Here is a 25130-nt window from a genome sequence, read left to right as displayed (position 1 = left end):
GGTCCAGCCAGAGTGGCTTTGGAACCCACCCGTGTTGCGAGACCTCACAGAACAAGTGGAGAGAAAGACAGGAGTCCAGGGAGTCTGGGGTGACCAGCCTAGACATTACCCCTGGAAAGACAAGTCCTATCCTGAGTGGAAATGCTTGAATGTGTGTGGGACCCAAGGCAATGGTCTTAGAAAAGATGAGGCTTCAAGACAGACGAGGAACCTTGGAAGGGCAGTCGCTCTTGGGAGACTGAGTGATGTGAAGGAAGAACAGCAAAAGGTGTAAAATTTAGAGTTCCACAGAAAAGAAAGAATCACAAAATCAAGACACCTTCTCCCTCTCCAGTAAGTGGCACAATACAATAAAGAAACTGCCCATCACTATATAGACAGTAGAGGGCGCAATTGAATCAAGAAACCTAGTTAGCCACCCCAAGCCCTGTCCCTCATCTGCATCAAGCTCATTGCTGGTCCAGAAAAAAAAAAATATTATAAAAAGAGCAGAAAGCGACAGATAATGTGCAAACAAAGCTTCAAGAAGGAGAAAACATTTTGAGAATGAAAACATTTCAGGGGATGAATGTTATTCCCTCTAAACACACACATATACCCCCCAAAGCAAAAGAAAACGGCATTACAGTGTTCCAACAATAACTAATTAAATATCCGGAGATAAGCATTTTCATTTATATATGTGTGTGTGTATAAAACCTTGAATCAAAAATTAAAAAAATATAACTAAAATGGATAAAACTCAGAAGATGTGAAGTGAGAATTAGGTGAACTTGGAAGAAGAAATTAGGAAATTCAGTTTGCGATTGCTAATGTTGTCCATGGGACCATGATCAATGGATGGCAGACTGACCAATAACCTTGCACCTGTGTGTGTTTCCCTTTTCCATTCACAGTTCTTTCTTTCCTGAGCTCCAGCCCAAGGCAAGCATTCCTAGACCATCACTGTACTGCCTCACAATGGGAAACATTTTGTTTGACTTTCCAACTTCTCTATTAAATGTGACTCTAAGAAATACCCAAATACTTTCCTAGGGTGATTCAAGTGGTAAGTAGACAGCTTCACCTCCCTTGGTAATATGCATATTTTCCTAGATAAACTTTTAAGAATGTTTCCTAATTGCAGTGAATAACCACAATAAATTATGCCATATTTCACAAAGGAATTTACATGTATATTTATCTTTAAAGTCGCATACTTAAACACAGAAATGCTTTGTCTTGGTTTACATATTTGAAAAATGAGAATGGCAATGGCTTCTTCATATGTGCCATTTGTAGTACTAACTTTAGACTGTGGGACAGATTATGTTTTTCTAAAGATGACCACAGCACCATCGCCCATCCCAGGTCTTGTCTTGCCAGTTTTTCATCAAGAGGTGAAGTCTAATCTCTTTTGTTTGTCGTGGATACATTTGTATGTCACTTGTAACAATAGAATGTTGCCCATACAATACTTCTGAGAATTTCACTTTGCTCTCTGGAACATTCTTGCTGGAGCCTTGAGCTGCCATCTTTCTCATATTTCTGTCTTTAAGTTACACTGTTCCAAGGCCACCACAATGTGAGGAAGCCAAAACTAGCTCATAGGAAGAGACCACATAGGAGCCTGAAACTATAAGAAATAAGAAAAAGATGCCCTGCCAGTCTCCAACTGTGCCAGCCGTGCCTCCCACATCTATCACCCTTTGCTCCAGATGTAGCTACCATCTGGCTTGAGCCACATTCAGAATTTTCAGCCAGAACTAGGGAGCCAGGCCCTTCCTGAATGCCAGACCCTCAGAAACTATAGAGGTAATAAAATGATAGTTGTTTACCTAAGCCACTAAATCTTGTGATGATTTGTTATGTAGCAATAGATAACTAGAATGAACAAAGCCTTAAGGAATAATGACTGTTTCTACAGAAGGAGTAGTAACTATGCCTAATATCTTTTGTCGTAGTTTTATTTTAGATAATTTTTAAAGAAAAGGTTAATAGACCAGAACATCTCTTGAGAAGAATTATCTTTCTCTAGATTTAGCTTATAAACTAATCTTTCCACTGGAAAAGAATTGAGTTGTTTTCAGATGATTTTCTCTTTTATAGTTGCAGAGTTCCGAATATTACTTTTGGCAAAAGTAAGCGATAGGACAGAGTACTGGAGGGAACTGTTTACTTTGTCTTTGAATGACTTGAGACAAAAAACACAGGAACTAAGAGCATGGCTGCCATTCTAAAGGCTTTTTGATGAAGCCCAAGTTTGGGTAGCTCCCATGCTGGCTACATGTAGCAAACATATTTAGTGTCCTAGGCCATACTAAAGAGAAGTGACCTCAAGTGGAGGGCTGGAGTGAGATTTCATTCCTAATGGCGTAGTGGCCATGTTACGGAGTCAGACTGCCTGGGTTTGGATCCTGGCTCTCCAACGTACTGGTGGTATGATCACGGGCAAGTAAACTCATCTCACTGTGCCTTAGTTGCTTTATCTGTTGTTATAAGGATTGTCACAAGTGCTGAGTGAAATAATACCTATGAAAGACTTAATAAAATGTCTAGCACATAGTAAGTGCTCAGTGCTCTCAGGATTTCAAGCTCCAGGTCCAGAGACCCAGATCTAGTCAAGAGGGGATAAAACATAAGAACTAAGAACCATTCAGAGATTAAGTTGCTTGATTCAAATGTATGGTTACTATCTACCATGTTATTGCCCTATGCAGCAGACAGGACAATTCCAGATCTGCTTAATCTGTCTAAGGTGATGGTCTTTCCCAAAAAGAGGGAGAGAATTCTAGTGTATGATTTCTTGCAGAATTTTTCAAATATGTTTTCAAAGTTCCATTGTAGAATTTAACATTTAAATTAAAAATATCTAGTTTGCTCTCAGCAAACTAGGATTAAAAAGTAACTACCTTAATCTGATAAATGTTAAGTCCAAGCCATATTTAATGGTGAAATACTGACTGCTTTCACCAGTTTTCAGACTTGCAGTAAAGCTAAATAATTGAGATCGTGGTATTAAAACAAGGACAGACTAGTGGATCAATAGAACAGAAATAAGAGTCTAGAAACAGACCTATAGATATTCAGTCACTTGACTTATAAGAAAAGCTACACTGCAATTAAGTGAGGAAAGGAGAGTCTTTTCCACAGATGATGCCAAGTCAGTTGTATATTAATGAGTAGAATAAAGCTTGACCCCTATGCCATACACAAAAAATTATTTCCAGATGGATTATAGACTTAAATATTAAAATTAAAACTATCAACATTATAGAAGAAAATATAAGAAAATATGTTTATGATCTGATACTAGGTAAAGAGCTTTAAAAACATTGATAATAAAAGTAAAAGATTCACAAATTATGCTTCGTTAAAATTAAGAATTTTTGTTCCTCAAAAGACACCCTTAAGGTGACATCAGAAGCATGGAGAGTGAGAGATGTCCCCAGATCTCTCCCTTTGAAATAAAAATAAGCTCAACCTCTAAAACTCAACAACACCCAACCTGCACACAAACACGTCTGAGTGAGTGATCTGCGTATCAGAGCTTCCAGAGGTCAGAACTGTGGGAGTCTGGGGGGTAGATTGGGAGAAACAAAGAAGCTGCCTCTCACAGCTGGAGCTCCCTGCAGGAGGAGGGGGAGTAGAGAAATTGTGGCTGGTTCCCTGAACAGCCCTGCCTGAGGGATCTGTGAGTTCAATGCAGCAGAGCTCAGGGGTCAAGGCAGAAAGTGGAGCAGGAACTAAGTGCAGAGGGGCAACACTGGGTCTTAGCCAGCTGCGGTTGCGAAGCTTGAGGCTGAGATATGGAGATTAGCAGCAACCCTACCCACCAACCCAGAATGCACCATGCCTTCACCCCATATCCTCCCAGACTAGCACCGCTGAGCCCAAGGGGAGTTTGAGCAAATGCTGCCAAGACAAAAATCCAGTATCGGTACCACTGACAGGGTGGGATCAAGAGTGGCAATTGCGATCTGAAGGTTCATCAGAAAAAGAAAAGGCATTATAAGTCTCAAAGCAGAGATCCAAGAGACTTGGATGCCGCTTACTGGAAATTAAAAGAAAAACACTTTAGCAGCAGGCTAATAAACTTCTGTATAATAAGTCTTTCTGAAAAAAAGAAAGAAGAATACACTCCCATTATTGCCCAGGTGGAGAAATAGTCCATCAAACACCATGAAGAACCAAGGTGACAAGCAGCTCAGAAAGAAAGAGAAAAATCTCCAGAAAATAAGCTTAAAGACAGAAATAAGATTTAAATGACAGAGAATACAAGATTGTACTTCTGAAAAATCTCAGTGAGATGCAAAATAACTTACATCAACAAGTCCAGAAATTGAGAAAAAATTGACTAGCAGAATGAATTTTTTAGCAAGGAGATTGAAACCCTTAAAAAGAACCAAATAGAACTTCTGGAGAGGAAGAACACACTAAAAGAGATGAAGAGTGAAATAGCAAGCTCAAGAAATAGAACTGACCAATCTATGGCCATGCTACCCTGAACAAGCCCGATCCCGTCTGATCTCAGAAGCTAAGCAGGGTCGGGCCTGGTTAGTACTTGGATAGGAGACCACCCAGGAAGACCAGGTGCTGTAGGTGTAAAAAATAAAAATAAGGGATTGTAAGCTGACAAGGTCCTTGCAATCTGTGAGGTCAACCAAGGGTTGCCTTGCCTTAAAAAAAAAAAAGAAAAGAAAAAAGAGAGAAATAGAATTGACTAAATGGAGTAAAGAATCAGTGATATCAAAGACAGAAATCTAGAATTAATTCAGAAGGAAGAATAGACCGAAAAGTGAAAGAGAAATACAAGAACTAGTTGACACCATCAGGAACATAAGAATAATGGGTATTCCAGAAGGAGAAGAAAAAGAAAATGCATCAGAGAGCATATTCAGACAAATAGTTGATGAGAATTTCCCAAATGAACTGGAGCTTCAAATCCAAGATGCTAACAGAACACCCAATTATCTCAACCCAAAACGTCCTTCTCCAAGAGACACTATATTAAAATTATCAACAATTAATGACAAAGGAAGAATTCTCAAGGCAGCCAGGGAAAATAAGATGGTAATCTATAAAGGAAAACCCATTAGACTATCATCAGACTTCTTAGCGCAAACCTTACAAGCTAGAAAGGAGTGGAAGCAAATATTCAAACTATTAAATGAAAGGAATTACCAGCCAAAAATAATGTATCTAGCAGAGCACTCCTTTTGATTTTAAGGAGGAATAAAGACCTTTCTAGACTTAAAAAAGTTGAGGGAATTCTCCACTATGAGGCCTGCATAACAGGAAATACTGAAAGGGGTCAGCTCGCCTAAAACAAAATGACAAAAAAATAACCAAAAAAATAACCTATAAGAGTAAGGTGACTAGCAGGCAGATAGAAGCAGAGGAGTGCAACGCTTACCGAGAACAGGGCATTATAAACTTAAACAATAAGAAGGGAATTGCTATTGCAAGATAGAAATGAACATTCACCCTATGTAGGAAAAATTTGAGACAACAGTAACAGAAAAGGGGAGGAATCAAAGATCCAAATTCACAAAGGGGAATGGAGATAAGGCACATGCATAAGAAAATGGATGACTGTACATATATATATATATATATATATATATATATGTAAAAATATATATATATAATATATATACAAAGCCAAAAACATACAAAGGAGAAAGGAAATGGTGTTGGAAAACTGCAAAGAATGAAGCTAGACTGTTGTCTGTCAGCACACACCAAAATTAACTCAAAATATTTATATATATATATATATGTACACACACTATCTTTTACATATTTTTAATGGTTACCACACGCCAAAAAAACCTAACCAAAATAAAATAACAGACAGAAACGCAAGGAAAGAGAAACAATGGAAACACCGAGCTACCAGAAAACAAATATAAAATGGCTATAGGAAAACCTCATATTTCAATAATCACCCTAAAAATAAATGAACTGAATTCACCAATAAAAGGGCACAAAGTTGTAGATTGGATCAACAAACAAAACCTAACCATGTGCCGCTGCCTCTAGGAGATGCGTCTCAGTTCCAAAGACAAATATAAACTCAAAGTGAAAAGTGGAAAATGACATTTTAAGTCAAATGGCATTCAGAGAAAAGCGGAAGTAGCAGTACTAATATCGGACTAAATAGACTTCAAAATGAAAAAGGTAAAGAAAGATACCGAGAGACACTTCATAATGATAAAGGGATCGTGCACCAAGAAGACATAACAATTATTAATATCTATGTCAGGGAGAATAGAAATATGTAAAGCAGTTACTAGCAGAACTAAAGGGAGAAACAGACCAAAACACTGTCGTAGTAGGGGACCTAAATACCCTACTGTCGGATATGGACAGATCATCCAAACAGAAAATCAATAAGGAAATAACATCCTTAAATGACACATTAGACCAAGTGGACATAATTGACGTTTAGAGAGCCTTTCATCTCCAAACAGCTGCTTATACATTCTTCTCTAGTGCACATGGAATATTCTCAAGGATTGACCATATGCTGGGACACAAAACTAGCCTCAACAAATATAAGAGGGTTGAAATCATACCAGCCGTATTCTTTGATCATAATGCTTTGAAGCTGGAAATCAACTTAAAATGAAAGTGGGAAGAACCTCAAATACATGGTAATTAAATAACATGTTACTGAAGAATGACTGGGTCAGAGAAGAAATAAAAACAGAGATCAAGAGATATATAGAAATGAATGATAATGGTACAACATATTAAAACTTCTGGGACATGGAAAAGTGGTAATAAGAGGAAAGTTCATATCATTACAGGCCTATCTCAAAAAAAATAAGAATGAGCTCAACACTTCATTTAACCTAACACTTCATTTAAAAAAACTAGAAAAAGAACAAATGAAGCCTAAAATCAGCAGAAGGAAAGAAATAATCAAAATTAGAGCAGAATTAAATGAAATTGAAAACAAACAAACAAAAAAGTAAATGCAACAAAGAGCTGATTCTTTGAGATGTTTAATAAAATTGACAACCCCCTGGCTAGACTCACTAAAGAAAAAAGAGAAAGGACACAAATAAACAAAATCAGGGATGAGAGAGGAGAAATTATGACAGCCACTGCAGAAATACAAAGGATCATACAAGAATACTATAAAAAAGTATGTAACATCAAATTAACAACCTGGAAGAAATAGACAAATACTTAGAAATATACAGCCTTCCTAGACTGAATCAAAAGGAACTGGAAAATCTAAATGGACTGATCAGCAGTACGGAAATTGAAACAATCATCCAAAACCTACCAAAAAGTGAAAGTCCAGGACCAGATGGCTTCACCAGTGAATTCTCCCAAACATTCAATAAGATTTAATACCTATTCTCGTCAAACTCTTCCAAAAAAAAATCAAAGAGGAGGCAATACTTCCCAACTCATTTTATGAGGCCAGTATTACCCTGATACAAAACTTGGTAAAGATAACACACGAAAAGAAAGCTACAGACCAATATCTCTCATGAACACAGATGCAAAAATCCTAAATAAGATACTAGTGAATCGAATACAGCAACATGTTAAAACGATTATACACCATGGTCAAATGGGCTTCATCTCAGGGGCACAGGGATGGTTCAACATACATATGCAAATCGATTAATGTGATACACCTCATAAACAAATTGAAAAATAACAATCATATGATCATATCAATAGATGTGGAAAAAGCCTTGGACAAGGTACAGCATCCATTCATGATCAAAACACTTAACAAAGTCAGTATAGAAGGAAAGTACCTTAACATAATAAAGGCCATATATGACAAACCCTCAGCCAACATTGTACTTAATGGTGAAAAACTAAAAACCTTCCCTCTAAGATCAGGAACAAGGCAAGGCTGTCCACTACTGCCATTCTTACTCAGTATAACATTGGAGGTCCTCGTGAGTGCAATCAGGCAAGAGAAAGATATAAAAGAAATCTAAATAGGAAATGAAGTCAAACTGTCGCTATTTGCAGATGACATAATTATATAGAAAACCCTAAAGACTCCACAAGAACACTATTAGAAAGAAGAAAATACAAGTTTCTGGATACAAAATAAATCAATGTTCAAAAATCCATAGCATTCCTATATTCTAATAATGAATTGTCAGAAAAATGAAAAAAAGATTTCTTTTGCAAATGCAACAAAAAGAATAAATACCTAGCAACAAACTTGATGAAATATGTGAAGAACCTATTTAATGAAAAGTATAAGACCCTATTAAAAGAAATTGAAGAAGACAGAAAGAAATGGAAAGATATTCTGTGTTCTTGGTTTGGGAGAGTCATAGTTAAAATGGCCTTAAGTACCTAAAACATTATACATATTTAATGCAATCCTCATCAAAATCCCATCAGCACTTTTTAAAGAAATAGAACAAAAAATCATCAGATTAGTATGGAAGTACAAAAGACCTTGAATCGCCAAAGCCATCCTAAGAAAAAAGAATGGGACTGGAGGCATCAATCTGCCCGACTTCAAACTATATACTACAATGTGAAAATAATCAAAACTGCATGGTATTGGCAGAAACAGACGCCCAGATCAGTGGAATGGAATTGAGGGTCTAGAAATAAACGCTTGTTTATATGGGCGAATAATTTTTGACAAAGCCAAAAACATACAAAGGAGAAAGGAAATGGTGTTGGAAAACTGCAAAGAATGAAGCTAGACTGTTGTCTGTCAGCACACACCAAAATTAACTCAAAATGGATTAAGGACCTGAATAAAAGACCTGAAACAATAGATTGTATTGAAGAAAACATGAGAACTAAACTCATGGACCTTGGACTTAAAGAGGATTTTATGAATTTGACTTCAAAGGCAAGGGAAGTAAAAGCAAAAATAAATGAATGAGACTACGTCAAACTAAAAAGCTTCTGCACAGCAAAAGAAACTGTCAGTAAGCCGAAGAGACAGCCATCCAAATGGGAAAATATCAATGCCTCCAATAAGGGCCTAATAACCAAAATATAGAAACAATTCATACAACTCAATAACAACAACAACAACAACAACAAAAGAAACAATCCAATTTAAAAAATGGGCAGAGAACCTGAACAGACACTTTTCCCAAGAAGCCATACAAATGACCAACAAACATATGAAAGGATGCTCAACTTCATTAGCTATTAGGGAAATGCAAATCAGAACCACAATGAGACACCATTCACACCTGTTAGAATGACTTTTATCAACAGGACAAGTAATAACAAGTGTTGGAGAGGATGTGGAGAAAAAAGGAACCCTCATATACTACTGGTGGGACTGCAAATTGGTACAACCACTATGGAAAACAGTATGGAGGTTTCCCAAAAAACTAAGAATTGCTTTACCATATTTTCCAGCAATCCCTCTACTGGATATTTACCCCCCAAAGACTTGAAAACATTTATCTGAAAAGATATATGCACACTGATGTTCATAGCAGCATTATTCACAGTGTCTAGGATGTGGAAGCAACCGAAGTGTCCTACCATAGATGATAGGATAAAGAAGCTGTGGTACATATATACAACGGAATATTACTCAGCCATAAGAAGAGATGAAATACTGCTATTTGCGACAGCATGTATGGACCTTGAAATAATCATGCTAAGCAAAATAAGCCAGACAAAGAAGTTGAAAAACGCATATCACTTATATGTAGGATATAAATCTAAAAGCAATAAACAAACATGACAAACAAACAAAGACTCATGGATATGGACAGTAGACTAGTTGTTACCAGAGGGTGGGGATAAGGGGAAGGTAGATGGGATAATAGGGGTCAAATATGTAGTAACAGAATGCAATCTAACTATGGACGGTGAACACACAATGCAATATATATATAGATGACTTACTGTTGAATTGTATATTTGAAACTTATTGGATTTTGTTGATCAAAGTTACCATAATAAACAAAAATTGATGTTAAATAAAAGACACCCTTAAAGGAGTAACAAGCAAGCCACAAATTTTGAAAAGGTATTTGCAATACATGCATTCAGCCAAGGACTGACATCCAGGAGTGTGTGTGTATCAGGCAACCCAATTTAAAAATGAGCAAAAGACGACAAAACTTTATAAAGGAAGATTTAAAAATACTCAAGAAATACATGAAAAAAATGAGGTTCAACCAGAGATGGTCTCATCTTAACGAAATGATGTTCTCACTAGAAAAATGCAAATTAATACCACAATAATATATTATTACACATCCATCAAAATGTCTTAAATTAAAATGACCAACAACATAAAATATTAGTGGAGCAACTGGAACTCTCCTACAATACAGAAGGGCTATCAATTTGTACAAGATTAAAAAAAAATGTTTGGCTGCATTTACAAAAGCCTAATATACATTGACCCTATGACACAGATTATGCCGTGAAGTACACTTAACAGAAATGAGTACTTACGTCCACAGTGCAAAATGTTTGTAACAACTTTATTTGCAATAGCCCCAGACTGGAAACTTCCGTTGTCTACATAGTGATGAAAAACAATGACCTACTGACACAACAACATGAATGACTCTCACAGACACAATATTGACTTAAAGAAATCAGACACAAGGTAGTTCATATTTCATGGTTCCATTTTTATGAAGTTCAAAAGCAGGCCAATCCTATTTATATGGCACAAGTCAAAACAGTGATTATCCTTTGAGATTACTGAATAGGAGAAGGCATGAAAGAACCCTCTTGGATGGTATAAAAAATCATCAATCTGAAACCTTAAGATTTGTGTACTTAGCTGTATGTAAGCAATACTTCAGTAAGATTTCTCCTTCCTTATCTTTTTGTGGCGATCTTTTAATTTTCTTCTTATTCCTTTATGACTTCTTTATTTCCACTGGCTTCTTTTCTCTCATTTTATACAAGATTCTTTCTGCAGTTCACTTATTTTCTCTCACTACAATCTGTATCTTGGGCATTTCACTGACTTGTGGCCTCAGCTGTCTTTTTTCTATAGGGGACTCATATCTCTTGCTCCAATCTGACTCCTCCTGTAGGGTCATCAGACTGTCAGGGACATGTGTTATCCAGTCCTCCATTGTATGCTTCAGTCCCCTCTATAGCACCCTCCAGAGCTGTTGTCCACTCTGTGCTTTAATTTCTTTGCTAAGGAGGAAAATGCCCCCAACACCACAGTGCTAGCTAGAGAGTCTTTACCTTGACTTGCAATTTGCCTTCCTCTCATTTACATCCTTTGATTTCTATACTTCCCTTTTATATGTTACTGATCAAGTCTGATTCCCCTTTCACGTGACAGGGAGCCTTCTCTGCTTTTTCCCCACTCCAAGTTAAGCATTCAAGACTCCTTCAAACATTTTCCCCAAACTATGGTCACATATTTAATTTCTGTCCATTTTAGGACAGGCTCCAATTTTATTATGTTCCTGTTAAAGTGTGGCACCCAGAATTAAAAAGTAGAGTTCAGGGTCATTTGGCTTTTATGGACCATCACTTCCCTCACTGTAGATGTTGTTTTCTAGATATACAGGTACCCATTTGTCCCTGTTAGTGTTTCAACTGACTGTTGGATTTCTCAATATGGATATCCTCCAGAACCTCAGGTTCACTTTATCCAAAAATGGAATAATCATACACCCACTCACAGCAGCAGTGCCTCTACTCTAGTCTTTATAAGGCCATCAGGTCAGGTTCCTGCCTCCCACACAAGCAAGTGGCCTTATTAATCACCACTCTCTCTTCATTCTCTCTTTGTGTATGTGGGTTTTGGGGGAGGGAACTTTTTATCCTGATACAGAATTATCTCTTTATTCTTGTTACTATTTCAGCCAGTGTTAGACTTTTTCAGATGAGACTCAACTCTTCTAAAAATATAATAATCATCCACCCACCCATAGCAGTTTCTTCTCCCAACTTCCTTATCCTCTTCATGGCCATACGTGGCCATATATGATGCTTCCTCATGTGTAGCACAATCAAGTGCTGTCTCTCCGTAATAGCTCTTATGTCTGGCAGCTTCTTTCCTAGTTCAAGTCCATAGTTTCCTAATTGAGATCTTCATTATCTGGTCCAGCATTCCATCCAGAGATTTCATTGGCTCCAATGGGTTCACATTGTACAATGGATGCCCTCCCCTTCATCGGCGCCCTTACCTGACCTACGTTTCTCCTCTACTTCCCAGTCGCCCAGGGCCAACCAGTATCCTAATGCTTTCACTTCAGCACACCTGTTTTTGGCCAAGTTATTCTCCCCAAACTAAAATATCTTTCCCCATGCTTCCTCAGTTGAAAGCGCATTCATATTCTGCATCCTTTTCAGATGCCCACATCTAAAAACAGAAAGCTATTTGTGTTCCGACAATGTTCAGCTTAAACCTTGAACAAAATCCAACAAATAGTTGTTAAAATGAATAAACAAATGAGTGACTTGCACCTTTCTTTACCTGGCAAATAGAAATGGTTGAAAAATTACCGTGGTTAGATATAGCTGTATTCTAAGAAATATCGATCATTTCTGAAGATAGGAAGATATTTCCAAAATAGTGAGAAAAATAACATTAAAGAAAATGACTCAATACAATATCAGGGATCTTATTTAATCTTACACATTTAAGCAAAAGTCAACGAATCTAATTTGGAGATACAGAGCTAAGGTTTAGATGGCTGAAGATCGACAAGTCTTACCTTGTCCTTTGAAAGAAAAAATTCCAGAGTAAAAGGAAGTGTGCTCCTTGCTTCAGATAATAATATTACAAAGAAGTGAGAAAAATGTCATAAAGTCATGGAAACATGGCTTGTGAGGGAAAAATTGATATTAGTTGAGGAAAGTTAACTAAGAATTCCATTTTAAAGTAATCTGAAGTAATCTAAAATATTCAATCTAAAGCCTCTCCATTACACAAAAGTTTTGGAAAGGGAACAAAAATATATAACAAATTTAAGTCATTTTTTGTAGGTGCTGTAATTACTATTACAAAAAAAAAAATTCCTCAGAGTAAGTGTCTCTAGAACTGATAATAGGAGATGTTTTATTGGGAAGTATTACTATTTTCTTGCAAAATCAGCATTCGGAATGACTGATCAGTACAGCTGGGGGTTGTTAGTTATTCTGGTTTTACTGTGCTCATTTCATCCAACAAATAGATAAGGGATGCAGAGTCTTCTAAACTTACCATAAATGTTCATGTTTGGGATTACCTGCAATCGCTGTCTTAATTCCATCTGTATCTCCTTCCCTCCCTCCGTCCCCCGTCCAGATTCTTTGCAGGCAGTTTTCTGTGATTGTGATGGGTGGGGGGCAAGATCCCCTCTAGGGGAAAGGCCATAGCAGTGGACAGGGTCACTTGGAAAGTGTGAGCTGAAAGAGAAACTATTCTTTATAGGTGGAGGAATTGCCCTGGGAAGGTGTCGGAGAGGGGAATGAGGCTCCTGGCCACGCTCCTTTGCTGAGGTGCCACCTGTCATCAGTGGTCCACACCAATTTCCCAAATTCTAATTTCAACAGTAAAAATCTACATTTTTAAAAGGTGGCAAGAGAAGGAGATTCAAGAATGTAACTTGCTTTACATTAATCAAATACTGACTGATTTTCCATGAAGATTTAAACAAGAGCAGAATTCATACTGGTCTCCAGAGAGAATCATGTAGATCAGACAAAATCTAAATGGTGATAATACAATGCAATGTACATGCCATGTAAAAGCATGTAAACTAAGGTGTATTAACTAAGTGCAGTGACCGTTCAAAGAGTGAGGGGTACATTTGGCTGGGAGCTCAGCAGACTTGGGGAGTGGTGCAAGAGCCACACTCTTATAGGGTTATAGGTGAGGACAGTGGTGACTGATGAACTGAAGACAAATCAGTGCTTTGCCACTGACCAGCTAGCTCATGGCGCTAAGCAGATCACATCACCTCTTCCTGCTATAAAGTGAGAATTGAATGCCACTCACTTCATAAGGCTGCTGCGATGGCTTAAAGGAGTTGCATGAAAATTGTTTAACATAGTTCTTGGCCTGCAATTAATTTTTTTTTCAGGTTTAAAATGTTTTATTTGCATATTTAAAAATTGTGCATTCCAATAATTAAAATCATTTGAACACCAAAAAAAATGGCATTTCCAAAATACAGCCTGCAAGACACATTGGATCAGCTTGATTTTCACTCTAGATTTCACTGTTGTCCCACCCAGTGTCTGCCTTCACCAACATGCAAGTTCTTTACCTACCCTGCCAGCCAGACAGGTTGGGGAGAGGTGGGTGCCGCCTTCGTTGTCAGTAGTTCTTGGATGTGAAAAGGGGGCAGCGCAATCATTTAAACTTGATCCAACCTCTTTGCATCTTACAAAGTTAAACAGCTGAAAGAAGTCAAATAAGAAGGCAAATAAAAAAAGGCAGTGCTTGTGGGAATGTACAGTGCATATTGGCAGTACGTGTCTCATTATGATTCGCCTGCCTGCTTCTCCTTTTCAGTTGTTTATTTTGATGGCAGTGAGTTTTTCTCTTGCATTTCTGTCTTCTTCAATTTCGACTTATCGAATGTCTCAATCTCAGCCATATCGGGTTTGTCAGCCATGGTTGCAGAGGAAGCAGAGCAAGGAAGCGAGGAGTGAATCCAATCTGCTCAGTGGCTGTTGACATGTGATCAGTGTCAAAATTGTTAATGAGGCGTCTTACATAATTTTTTGTATGAAGTCTGCAAAACATGGTGTGTTTTTTCGACTCACGGCACATCTCACTTCGAACTCCCCACATCTCAAGTGATCGTTAGCAGCATAGGACTGGTGGCTGGTGTGTTGGACTGTCTAGCCATGGAAGATCTTGCTCTGATAAGGGTAACTCTCTGTCCCTTCTCCTTTAAAGAGATAGATGGCAGTGCCTTTCTCCAATACAATCAATTTAAAGAGGAAAAAAGGAACAGAAAAAGATAGGGAGAAAAAGTACTCCAGATGTCTTTCACAGCTGGCCTAGTGAATTCTGAGATATTCACTAACAAAAGCACTTTGGTCAAAGAATTTTGGGAGATAATGGAACATACTTTAATCCTTTTAGATCATATTCACAGAGACTCTAGAAATCTTGCAACGAAGAAACCTGTTTTAATCCTTGTAACTCCACAATTCCCAATTTACTAGTATTATAGAACAATGTTTTCTTTTAACACACATTAACGTTGTTAACATTGGTTGGCAGCCTGTTCTCTTCAACCTTTTTCTTTGAGGGTTTTAGTTTTTAAATATTTTATAAGGGCTTTAGAGCTTCCCATGAAAATAGTGACTCAGTATTTCTCACAGTGCATTGCATCTACTAGATGCTCACTCAATATTTGTTTAGTGAATGCAGAGTTGTGATCAAGACACGCCCCCTCACACACATTAGTTTTCCTCCATAGAGAAATTAAATGAAAACTTATGATCATTTACAATTGTGAAGATTAGAAACACTTTCATATACCCTGGAGAAATTTTAGTTTGCTAAGAAACCAATGTATTTGAAATGAATTTGTATTTCTCTTAGGAACACAACCATGTTAAAGTTTAATAACCGAATTGACAACAGATGCCCTTTGCTAAGGAAATGGTTCTTGTGTCCACACATTGTGAGACCAATACAGCAAGGTTGAGACAGCTACCCAAGTCATTCCAGCTGCTTCACCCCAGTCCAAGGGAAGGCTCAGTCTGTCTGCTTCTCTTTTTAATATGTAGTTATATTTTTCTTGTATAAAGACACAGTCTTTATGGTGCTAGTGTTTTAAGTTTCTGTATAAAAGGTTTTATAACATGTCATATATGTCGACTATAAGCTCAGTTTAACATCTCTTCTTTAAATTGGTTTGAGTTTGGCTAGTTTTTGTGTTTTTGTATTTTTTTAAATCAAAACCTCTTTGGAAATACTGATAGCATTTTGCTTGGTGGGTTTTTTCCCCACAGGTACTCAAAAAAAGTTGTCTTAAGCACTTAAGGATGCGACTGCAGCAACATTAATGAAAATTAAGTATTGGCAACAACATTGAATTAACTTTTCCCATGTAGTAAGAGTGCTGGATACTTAAAACTAGTCAGTAACTTGAGAGACTGCTAGCGATGGCAAGTCCCCTTCTCTGTAAGGCCAGCTGTGTTTATAAGCCTCCCTAGTGTACCGTTTTGTTAAATCCAAATTGGAAATACATGCCAGAATGCTAAAACTCACTCAACAAGCATTAATGCAAATGCCTGCTTCATGCTCCATACTCTGTGACACCTACAGTGTACGGACAAAGGAAAAATTAAGATCAGCATCCTCGAGCAACACATTGAAAGAACATAATTAAGATCTAAGAGCTGTAAGTCTGGGGGTCCAAAATGTAATCATTTAAGGATGTTTCAAATAGATGAAATGCTGCATGATAATATAGATGTAAAATAATGGTTATTGGGCAAAGGATAACATACAGAGGCATATGTGCACGTGAGAGGGAATGTATGCATGAGTTTGACCTTTCCTGTTTTGTAAAATGAAAGACTTGGAGTATAATAAAGATTTCCAAAATGGGCATCTATAAGTATGGACTTTTTCTCAGGTACATATATTCTCTTGGGGAATTTTTGAAATACCTTTTTATTTCAAAGATAATACTTAATTTATTTAACTCTGTTCTGAATAGTGTTTTTCAAACTGTGGATCATGACCCCCTAGTATATTATGATTCATTAATAGGTGAAGTTGGGCACATCCTGAAGAGTTGAGCTTTGTAGCCAAGTTCTGCCAGGTAATTTCAGTGCCCACCTGTGGTCTGTTTTTACGTAATTTGCCTTGGGACCAAGTCATCCCACAATTTGGAATTGTTGCAGGGTAAGAGGATGGAGCAGAAGGGACTATGGATATAGATAATGTCTTTGCCCCCAAGTTATACGAGAGAATGAAAGATTCACAGTAGTTCAGATAGAGAAATGTACAGGGAGAATTCAGAGAGTGGAAGAGAGATTGGAATAATCTGAATTGTGTGAGCAGTTCCACCTGCCATTCCACTCAGTGAGTGAGTGTCCCAGAGTTGGTATGATGTGGGACATCACAGTTTGATGTTCCCCAGGTGGTCCATTCACGGGTGCCTCTCACTATTGCGAAGCGGTTTGTCCATATAGCAATTTCCTTTAGGGTAATCCTTGAATTGTTCTCTTACGTTAGCTCTTCTCCTCACAGAAGATACAACTCCACTATGTTCGTTTTTTAAGGAGTGACTTAGTTTCGGCACAACAGCATCACATGTTACATTAAATTAATCTTATTACTTCTAATTGTGAGTTTTACGTTCTTGTTCTTATATAATTTATAATTATACTTGGTTGTATAATTGCATAAAATCGTGAGAATAGGTGTTTTTACTTAGCTATTTTATTTGTACAATCTTATTTAATATTGTAATATAAACAATATGATGGAGGAAGCATTTGAATTTTTGTCCTTTGAAAGGATAACCTTCCTTTGCTCTCTGTGACTATGTGGCTCACCCTCAATACAGTAAATCAATCCAACTACTTATTACTTATCTCTTAGCAAAGATCAGAAGACATTGTGAAGTAATGTATATGGAGCTTAAAGTTTATGGGGATTATTTTTCAGTAGTCCTATCTATGTGTGAAGTAGAAGAAAATCTGTATTAAGAAGGAAAGTGAGATTTAAGTTTTCACCAAAAAAAAAAAATAGGTGATGATGATGATGACAACAAATGGTTTTGGTGATGGTGCAGTTAATATTTATTGAGCATTTACTAAGTACCCTGCAATGGGACAGTGCTTTCCATGGATTATTTTACTAGATCCTTAGAATACCCCATTGGGATAGGTTCTATTACAGCCATTCCACTTAACACCCAAGGAACCAGAGTAAGTAATTAAGTAATTTGTCTGAGAGACTCAGCTGGGATTCAAGACCAAGTATGTTGCGTCCAGGCCTGAGAACTGAGTCTTCTCAAGTATGTGGAGAGAGGCAGGACAGAATTTTGAATATAGGGAACGAAGTAAGGAATGTGTGTGACATCTGTCAGGGAGCATATCGGAGGAGGAAGTCAGAGTCCAATTATATGCCCGACGGAGGAGGAGTTGAGACTGTGAAATATTAATGAGTTTTTAAAAAAATGACATTATCTTCTTATGCTGATGTAGGGGTGTCTGATAAGACATCCTAAGAATAGAATAAGTAATGTACAGGATGACGTATAATAAACATTTCTTTAAAAAAGAAACAAATACGTGTGTATGTGTTTATGTGAGAGAAAGAAAGAGGTTGAGTATTTAGATGCACAGATCTGTAAATATATAATCCCAAATTATAACAGTGTCTACCTCTGCCAAGGATGCAGGCTACAAGTATTAGTGGTGATGGTTAAAGGGAACTGGAACTTTGAGCTAATATTTGTGCTTTGTTTTATCTTTGTTTGCAAATAAGATGACTGCATTCATGTACTTGGGTAATTTTGAAAAGGTTAGGGGGTTGCTACAAAAATGAAATAGGAGATAATTTGGGAATTTTATATTCGGGTTAGTTCTATCTCTAAATCCTAGACTAGAAGATGGCAGGACTCTTTAAATTTGTAGGCGCTGATTTGATGCAAAGAGTAAAGGAATAAACAAATTGTCACTTAATTGATAGAAAAGACAGCATTATTGCTGATGAGTTTCAATTTTTTAAGTGAAAGACTAGAGTTTTAGATATCTGAGCATTGGTGTAGGGATTTAGAGAATGCTTCCTCTTCAGTTGCCTGGCCCAGAGATGGGGATGAGGGATCAGCATAGGAAGGAGAGGGCACTCACTGTGCTCTCGTCTATCAGTGCTTCCTCCTGTAGCCAGGTGAGGAGGCAAGTGCTCTGTGTGGGTATTCATGGTATTTTTTAAATGTATAAGAAACCCTAAATGTTTGATTCTGTGTGTTGTAGATGGACAAAAGGGATCCGGACTTCTAAACTTCTACTGAAAAAGATAAAATGTGCGAGCACTTTATCATGCTCGGAAGGTTGGGGCTGGACTGAAGTGGAAGACGAGAAGAGATGCTGGAGTGAAGGGTATGTAACAACAAGATTATAAAACCCAGTGTGTGGCAACTCAGAAACTGCTTTTCATTTCCAAGTTCTTCAGTGGGATGAGTACACTGTGTACTCTAGCTTTGTTGTGTTTATATGGATATGACTTCTCTCTGACAGAGGGTCAGGTGTTGACCTGTTTCCAGGTATCTGAGGGATTCGATGCCTTGACCACAGGGGCCAAACCAAGATCGGGAGTGCTGAGGAATGCCAAGGGTATAAACTGTAACTGCTCACATTAATGGAGCACTAACCATGTGCCAAGCACAGCTCTAAGCACGTCAGTGGATTCATTCATTTAATTCTCACAGCACCACCATGAGGTAGGCACTGCTGTTGCCCCATCTTAGACATGGGGACACTGGGATGCACAGAGAACCTGGTCGATTACTGAGAGGGCTCAGTCATTACTGAGAGAGGCCCAATCCCCACATGAGAGGCTTACTCCTCTTTCTCTTTTTGTTATACAGTTCCCACTTACCTTTCCTCCTGTCTCCACTTTTCATCTTTTTTTCCATAGAATTATAGATCTCCACATTGAAAGAGAATTAGCATCAAAGAAATGTCAGTATAGGTCACTGGGGCAGACCATATTTTCCAAAATATCCACAGTAATATTAATGCTCTTCCAGAACCTTCCCACACCCCCTCAAGCCAGGAAGTTTACTTTTCCTCCCCTTGGTGGAATCCGGGTGGGCGTGGTGACTGCCTTGACAGAGAGAATGTGTAAGAAATGACACTTAGTGACTTCAGAGTGGATCAGCAAAGGTGACGTGGTGTTCACCTGGCTCTCTCATTCTCTCAGATGCTTGCCTTTGAGACCAGCCACTATGATGTGAGGAAGCACAGGCCCCATAAAAAAGCCATGAGTTGATGTTCTTTCTGACAGCCTCACCTACAGCCCTATTGACCTGTGAGTGAGACTTGGAAAGACTCCAGCCCCAAGCTTGGAGCTGCCAGCACTGACACTGAGTAAAGTGGGGGCAAGCCGTCCCTGCTGAACTGTCCTCCTGAGCCCTGCCCCCACAGCAGATTCAGGAGCAAGGTACACATCCTTGTTTTGAGTGATCTCATTTAAACCCACTGCAACACTGCTTAAGGTAGATGTCATTACACTCATTTACAAGTAAGAGAATGGGTGCCAGGTGAGATGAGATCACTCACCCAAGGCCACACTATGAGCTGGGATTTGAACCCAGGGCTCCTTGACATCAAGCTCGTGAGATCCACCTCTGCCCCAACTGCCCGCTCCTGGACCAGAAGCTGGGGCCTTTGTTGCCCCTCAGACACAACTGCTCTCAGAGAGAGCAAACTCATTTGGATTAAGAGGACAAGAGGGCAACTTTGGAGAACTAGCTTCACACAGTCTGTTGTGACTCTTGCTTCATTAATTTGGACCCTAGATCAGTGCTGCCGGTCCTGGCTTATACATACAGTTCTCTCAGGAAGCTGTCTGCCTTCTCTCCATGAGTCTAGATTCCATGGTTTCTACTCAGGTTACATGAGCTATGCTTTCATATCATGTAAAGTAATGATCATTTGTGCAATTGAATGCTTCTATATCATCAGTGTTTTTATTTCTTGTTTGACTTTAGGCTGTGTCTTGTGTTCTTCATTTCTTCTAGCACAGATTCTAACCTATAGTAGATAATGAATACGTGCAAGTTGAATAAAAACCGAAGAGCATTATATGTGACTTTTCTTGAGAATGATGATGATAGGATGAGAAAGTGCAAAATTCCAGCATGAGTCTTATCTTGGTTTTAAAGATTTGTATTTTGAGGCCAGAGTTCTCTTCTTCACTTCCGTCTTTCCTGTTAGATAAAACATCTTTATGTGTAACTTATATAAATAAATGACTTCAAGAAAATGCAACCGTAAACTAAGCAATAATAGAAACTGGCAAGGCTCTGAGACACTGTTTATCACTAAGTTGTTATCCAAGTGGAAAATATTTTCAGATGTGCAAATTGGAGAATTGACTTTGTTATGAATGTTGAAATATGACATGTAACTTCTGCTTTCGTTCTGGTCAGCCTTTGCTGTAGGATTGGTGGCACTTGTGTCTTTCACCTTGTGTTTAGCTACATGTGTGCCTGTCATGGCAGCCGCTTGAGAATTCTGAACAACTCTTACCTTTATGTTGTCAAGAGTGTCTAATACTTGACCCTGTGCTTAATAGGAATAGGGCTCCAATAATAATGGACCTAGCAGCAGAACCAGAATGTGAGGGTTTTTTGTTTTGTTTTGTTTTGTTTTGTTTTTTTAATTGAGAAGGGTAAATAAATGCATGCAAAATGATAGGCAAGTTTAATTCTTTAACTGTATTTTTTATTGCCTAATCTACCAGATTGCTTTTGCTATCTAACAAGCCACACCAAAACTTCGTAGCTTAAAATAATGGCTATTTATTTAGTTCTTGATTCTGTAAATTGGCAATTCAGGTTAGGCTCAGATGGTCTGGCCAGGTCAGTGGGGCTGACTTGCAAGTCTTCAGTAAGCTGCCAGGTTGGCTGGAAACTGACTGGTCAAGGATAACCTCGATGGGATGGCTCCCCTCTGCTCCTACATGGTCTCTCATCCTTCAGCAGGCTAGTCAGGGCTCCAAGAGAGTGGACAGGCATGGCTTTTTGAGGCTAGGGCTTGAGAATGATGCAATGCCACTTCTGCCACAATCTGTTGACTAAAGCAAGTCACAGGCCAGTCCAGATTCAAGAGATGAGAAGTAGACTACAGTCCTTGATGAGAGAAGTTGTAATGCCACCTTGCAAAGAGCAGGCATACAGGGAGAATGGAGAACTGTGGCCATCTTTGCAACCTATAACACCAAGTAAAATGCAAATATTGTACCAAGTGAATTAACAATATTACAGTGAAGATGGTGGAAAGGAAACCATTTGTGTGGTTTATATCTTACGAGAAAACTGGAACTGGATTGAGAAAAAAGGACAGTAAGAGGCTGAGATGGACACAGAATAGAAGAATTATGGGTGATTTCTCCCATTTTCCATCTGCCTAAGTATATAAAAGGGGAGGATTGAAATATGGGGAGTGATGTAGATGGTGACAGAGCACAGGGTGGACAGTTGGTAGTAAAGAGAGTTTCTTTTCCTTTGCTATTCTTTTCCATTTTCATCTGAGGTAGGTGGGTAGTAGGCCATGAGGGCATGACAGGGAGTCAGAGGTTAAGCATAAAGCAGCCACTTCCATTTCTAAATTAGTAGAAAGAAACCTCCACTGCGTTTGATGAACCTAGAATAGCATTAGTTCTACTTACTTCTTGTCCCTGAAACTTCAGCTTCCACATGGTTTGTCTGATGGGCTTTGTTTACTAGAAGAGTTGGGGTGGGGTGGGGAAAGGTCAGATGGTCTGTCTCCTATGTCCTTTCATTCCCATGGACTTTCAGGAAGGCTTCAGCTTAAGAATACTTGGGCTCCTAACACCACCACTGTATTCGTTGTTGAATTTCATCATCACAAAAGCCCTATAAGTGTGGATCATCATCCCCATTTTACAGATGGGAGCTAGTCAAGGCTAGCCCCAGGAAATTGAGTACTAAAGGGTTAAGTAACTTGCCCTGTAGGACACAGTCAGGCAGTGGCAAAGGCGGGTTTTGAAGCTGGGCTATGATTGATTCACAGTGTACTTATTACACTAAATACTACCAAGCTAGTGTGTTTGAGTCTGGGGTTGGACAGAAATGGCTGCCCAACCAGGTGTAATCAGAACAAATGGGGTTTAATCCCTCCCCCTTGCTGCGCAGTTTGGATCAAGATTTGAAGAGCATGTTAGAGAAAGGCAGGGCCAATGGGATGATGTCATGGCAGAGAATTCATCAGCCAGCAGTGAGAAGCAGCTACCTTTGGGAAATCCCTACCTTCTGCTGCGTGATTAGGGTCGGTAATTTTTAACTCAATCTGGGTGATCCATCTCTCCCCTGGCTGAGTCTTGAGGGCCCTCCTCCCGACCCCCCACCGGAGGCTGGGTTTGAGCGTCCTATTTCATGGAACTCCAAGGAGAGCTCTGGGTGTCTGGAGCAGGCCGAGTCCTCTGTCCACTAGACCCAAGTCTTCGGGCCATCGCTGAGCCCCTTTGAAATTTATTCTTCACTCGGCAGTTCCTTTGGAAACTCCTCTCATGCCTTAGTCACATGTACCAAGAATAATACGGCACCGGCATTTCCCACTGGACGGTCCTCTTTTATCTTCTCTGGTTCTCAGGCATTTCCTCCCTCCATGCAGCAGAATTTCCAAATCTAAATATAATCAATGGAGAATGCTTTGGTTTTCCTGTTGTTTTCACTGCTCATTGTTTAGTTAAGAGCTGTTGCAGCCATTAGCTGGCCAAGATTTTAAAGTGGTTTTGTGAAAAACCTGTTTTTCTCCATCTTACCCCATTCTTTCCAACACTAGATGATGCAGCTTAGAAAGCTGATAGTCCTAAGGAGAAGCAAGTCTTGCTTGAAAATAGCAGCATTTATTGAATGCTCGCTATGAGCCAGGTCCCGTTCTAAGCATGTTCCATGTTCTTTCCTCACAGCAGCCCTGAGAGGTAAGTAGGCATTGTTTTTGTCCCCATTATACAGATGAGAAAACTGAGGCTCAGAGAGGTAAAGCCATCTGGATGCCACGGTGTCACACATTCTAATGCTAGATGAATGTTAATTATTTGTAAAAATGAGCTGTGTCTTAGTTTGGGTCAAGAATTAGTGTGCAAGTATTTAGATGAGCAGCGATTCCTAGAAGCACAGTGAAGGAGTTGAGGGGGTGGGACCGGGAAGGAGGACAGGTCATACAGGTTGTGACCATAAGCAGGTAACCACTGTGGACAACCAGAGCTCAATCCCACTCGGGGGTCTGTGACAGACTGCGTAGCATACATCCTGGAATTGTCCCACTAAGGGACATAGAAGCTGGAGTATTTTTAGAGAAATCATAGGAACCTTTTTAAAGCAGTTTTTAACTTCATAATTATGTCCTATATGTTGCCACTCATTTGTCCAGGGAGGGAAAGCGGGAAAACCTATTGTACATTCTTCCCCATGGCTCCTTGTACTTTCCCTCTGTTCTCTGCATCAGTTCTTACTGTGCATCACACCGCCCCAAACTCAGTGGGAAAATTAATAATAAACATTTATTTAGCTCACATAACTAAACATTGCATGACTAGGCTTTGTCTGATCTGGGCTGGAATAACGCATGTGGGGGTGTGGCTAATCCAGGCTGGGCTCAGCTAAGTGATTCTGCTTCCTGTGTAGGTCCAGTGAGGCTTGGCTTCTCTCTGAGGTCTAGGATCAGGCCTGCTTCGCCAAAGAACATTCTAAGTTCAGGCTTGCGAGCAGTAGCTACCCAAGGGAAGTTCTTCTCATGACCATGACAGAGGCACAGGGGTGCAGGTAGAAGAAACCTGAGAAGCTTATTAACTGGCACTTTTGAGTTATTTCATTGACCAAATTGAGTCACACAGCCAAACCAAGTCAAGAGACAGAAAGGCGTATTCTGTCTTTACTGGGAAAGTTTCTGCTTTTAGCCTTGGCTTAGGATCAAAAAGGCACTCTGCTGTGCTTCCTCCTCTGCCTTCTGCCAAATTAGGCTAATATAATGTGAAATTTAAAAGCCTTTACCAGTGCCAGTGTTAGTTATCACTTTGGGCAAAATTTCAACTCCTTAGTGATATTCTAATTTGTTGTTAATGGGAGATGACATGGTTATGAAAAGCTGCACACCATCGGGTTCCCAAAACCTCTTCGTCATCTCAGATCTTAGCTAGGGATTGTTGCCTTACTGTGTACCATGGCTTTGTTCACCGTGCACTCATGAAGTGTCTGGAATTGTCGAGCTTGTTCCTTCCGCAGTGACAACTTGTTACCACCTTGGCAGCTGCCTAAAATGGTTAGACTTGGTATCCACGCTCGTCAGAGTGAAGTAAGAGCAGCAGGAGTAGCAGCAGGGGGATGAATAAATTGTCGATTATATTGATGTGTATATCTTCCTGCATTTTAGAAGGCTTCGAATTTAAAATGTCATTTCTTTGCATCTCTCAGTACCTTGGCTCTCTCATCTGGCATGAATACAATTTAGCTGGAAGGAAAAGAGGCAAAGCT

The 25130-nt window shown here is 39.0% G+C and overlaps 1 protein-coding gene and 1 pseudogene across 10 annotated transcripts in view; both read left to right on the top strand.

The window, feature by feature from the left end:
- Nucleotides 1–25130, top strand: part of RIN2 (Ras and Rab interactor 2) — a 168794-nt gene that overhangs the window by 1222 nt on the left and 142442 nt on the right. For 8 of the 10 annotated variants that reach the window (XM_039874376.1, XM_039874387.1, XM_039874379.1 and 5 more), the window contains exon 2: nucleotides 18883–19008. Coding sequence is in view for 1 of the 10 variants with exons in the window: in XM_039874384.1 (XP_039730318.1) it covers nucleotides 23550–23578 (29 nt within the window). In the remaining 9 variants the exon portion in view is untranslated. Of the gene's footprint in view, nucleotides 1–18882; nucleotides 19009–23439; nucleotides 23579–25130 lie in introns of those variants that run through there. The other 2 variants (XM_039874384.1, XM_039874377.1) reach the window with 2 other exon arrangements.
- On the top strand, nucleotides 4466–4584 carry LOC120612096 (uncharacterized; annotated as a pseudogene).

The sequence above is a fragment of the Pteropus medius genome, unplaced genomic scaffold, assembly GCF_902729225.1.
Source record: "Pteropus medius unplaced genomic scaffold, Ma_sr-lr_union100, whole genome shotgun sequence".
Classification (NCBI taxonomy): Eukaryota; Metazoa; Chordata; class Mammalia; order Chiroptera; family Pteropodidae; genus Pteropus; species Pteropus medius.
Note: the sequence above shows the minus strand (reverse complement) of the source record. Positions and strands in the feature narration are given on the sequence as shown.